Source organism: Theropithecus gelada, chromosome X (genome assembly GCF_003255815.1).
Source record: "Theropithecus gelada isolate Dixy chromosome X, Tgel_1.0, whole genome shotgun sequence".
NCBI classification, from domain to species: Eukaryota; Metazoa; Chordata; class Mammalia; order Primates; family Cercopithecidae; genus Theropithecus; species Theropithecus gelada.
This window is the reverse complement of record NC_037689.1, coordinates 70,686,143-70,688,313: the sequence shown is the minus strand read 5'-3', so window position 1 is coordinate 70,688,313 and position 2,171 is coordinate 70,686,143. Positions and strand designations below refer to the sequence as shown.

The window sequence follows — 2,171 nt, the reverse complement described above, 5'->3', positions numbered from 1 at the left end:
CATTAGATTTTACTTTCCCAGAATAATTCAGTTCTTCGTGACCTAAAAAAAAATTTCAGAAAAATTGAAAGAACAGGACATCTTTTAGAAGCTTTCAGATCTTGATATCGAGGTCCTTAATACAATGAAATAAACTGAAATGTTCTTACTGGAATCACTGATTTCAACTTTATTGGTTTTGGGTTCAATCAAAGACGTTACTTTGCTCAAAGTTTGTAGCGACGTTTTGTTTTGCAGTCCTAGGCACACAACTAGCCGGCCCAGACCGCCGAGTGAGTCTGAAAAATCCCTGTTCACTGCGATCAAAATGACATTTAAACTTGTTTTACTTTTTCTTTATTTAATCTAAATAATCAAAAAGGAGTTCTACAACCTTAATTTTCCACCTCACTCCCTAACTGCCCCCCCCCCCACCCACCCACAGTACATCCCTCACATCTTTTCCCCATCAACATAAACCCCGGGGTGGGGGAGTGGTAATCAAATGTAAGGCCGCCACTCTGCGCTAGGCAGCCAATGGGGCTGAAAGATTGATTCACTTCCTGCTTGGGTCTCATTGAAACTCCGGAGCTTCACCAGCCTAATTTGGAAAGCTAGCCCGACCTCCCGCACCGCTATTGGCCGGGCTTACTCCTGGCCAGGCCGAGATGCGCTGCGATTGGCCGTAGTGGGTGCCGGTAACCCGTGCTAGCGTCTTTGGCTCCCCCGCACCGTAGATGTCAAAGGCTGAAGCTGCTCCCTTTGCCACATTATAACTAGTAGGGGATCCTCACCGACCATGGCCACAGCTGCCTCGAATCCCTACAGCATTCTCAATTCCACCTCCCTAGTCCATGCGGACTCTGCGGGCATGCAGCAGGGGAGTCCTTTCCGCAACCCTCAGAAACTTCTCCAAAGTGATTACTTGCAGGGAGTTCCCAGCAATGGGCATCCCCTGGGGCATCACTGGGTGACCAGTCTGAGCGACGGGGGCCCATGGTCCTCTACCCTGGCCGCCAGCCCCCTGGACCAGCAGGACGTGAAGCCCGGGCGCGAAGACCTGCAACTGGGTGCGATCATCCATCACCGCTCGCCACACGTAGCCCACCACTCACCGCACACTAACCACCCCAACGCCTGGGGGGCGAGCCCGGCACCGAACCCGTCTATCACGTCGAGCGGCCAACCCCTCAACGTGTACTCGCAGCCTGGCTTCACCGTGAGTGGCATGCTGGAACACGGGGGACTCACCCCACCTCCAGCTGCCGCCTCTGCACAGAGCCTGCACCCGGTGCTCCGAGAGCCCCCGGATCACGGCGAACTGGGCTCGCACCATTGCCAGGATCACTCCGACGAAGAGACGCCAACCTCTGATGAGTTGGAACAGTTCGCCAAACAATTCAAACAAAGAAGAATCAAGTTGGGCTTCACGCAGGCCGACGTGGGGTTGGCGCTGGGCACACTGTATGGTAACGTGTTCTCGCAGACCACCATCTGCAGGTTCGAGGCCTTGCAGTTGAGCTTCAAAAATATGTGCAAGCTGAAGCCCCTGCTGAACAAGTGGCTGGAGGAGGCTGATTCGTCCACAGGGAGCCCGACCAGCATTGACAAGATCGCTGCACAGGGCCGCAAGCGCAAGAAGAGGACCTCCATCGAGGTGAGTGTCAAGGGCGTACTGGAGACGCATTTCCTCAAGTGTCCCAAGCCTGCCGCGCAGGAGATCTCCTCGCTGGCAGACAGCCTCCAGTTGGAGAAAGAAGTGGTGCGTGTCTGGTTCTGTAATCGAAGACAAAAAGAGAAAAGAATGACTCCGCCAGGGGATCAGCAGCCACATGAGGTTTATTCGCACACCGTGAAAACAGACACGTCTTGCCATGATCTCTGACTGGAGGAAGCGAGGAGGCGGCCGGCCGCACTGGGAGCAGCGCGGATTTCTCTTTCTCTCTCACTCTCTTCCTTTCATTCTAGCATTCTTTATTATTTATCTCTCTCTCTCTCTCTCTCTCTCTCTCGTTCACTCGTTCTCTCGTACTCTCTCTTTCCCCTCCTTTCCTTTTTCTTTCCTTTCCCCTTTCTTTTTCTTTCCCTTCTTCTTCCCTTTCCTTTCCTCTTCTTTCATTTCATTTTCTTTCCTTTCCCCATTCTCTTCCCTTTCATCCCTTTCCTTTCCTTTCCTTTCCTTTCCTTTCCTT

The 2,171-nt window shown here is 52.5% G+C and overlaps 1 protein-coding gene across 1 annotated transcript; it reads left to right on the top strand.

Annotated features, from left to right (window-relative positions):
* The first annotated feature begins 720 nt into the window (after positions 1 to 720).
* Positions 721 to 1,968, top strand: POU3F4 (POU class 3 homeobox 4). The gene has a single exon (XM_025373232.1). It carries the CDS (start codon positions 779 to 781, stop codon positions 1,862 to 1,864), a length of 1,086 nt encoding a protein of 361 aa, XP_025229017.1. The 5' UTR covers positions 721 to 778; the 3' UTR covers positions 1,865 to 1,968.
* The last annotated feature ends 203 nt before the right edge of the window (positions 1,969 to 2,171 follow it).

Coding starts and splice junctions, on each gene's coding strand:
- POU3F4 (XM_025373232.1), top strand. CDS start 779: ATGGCCACAGCTGCCTCGAATCCCTACAGCATTCTCAATTCCACCTCC.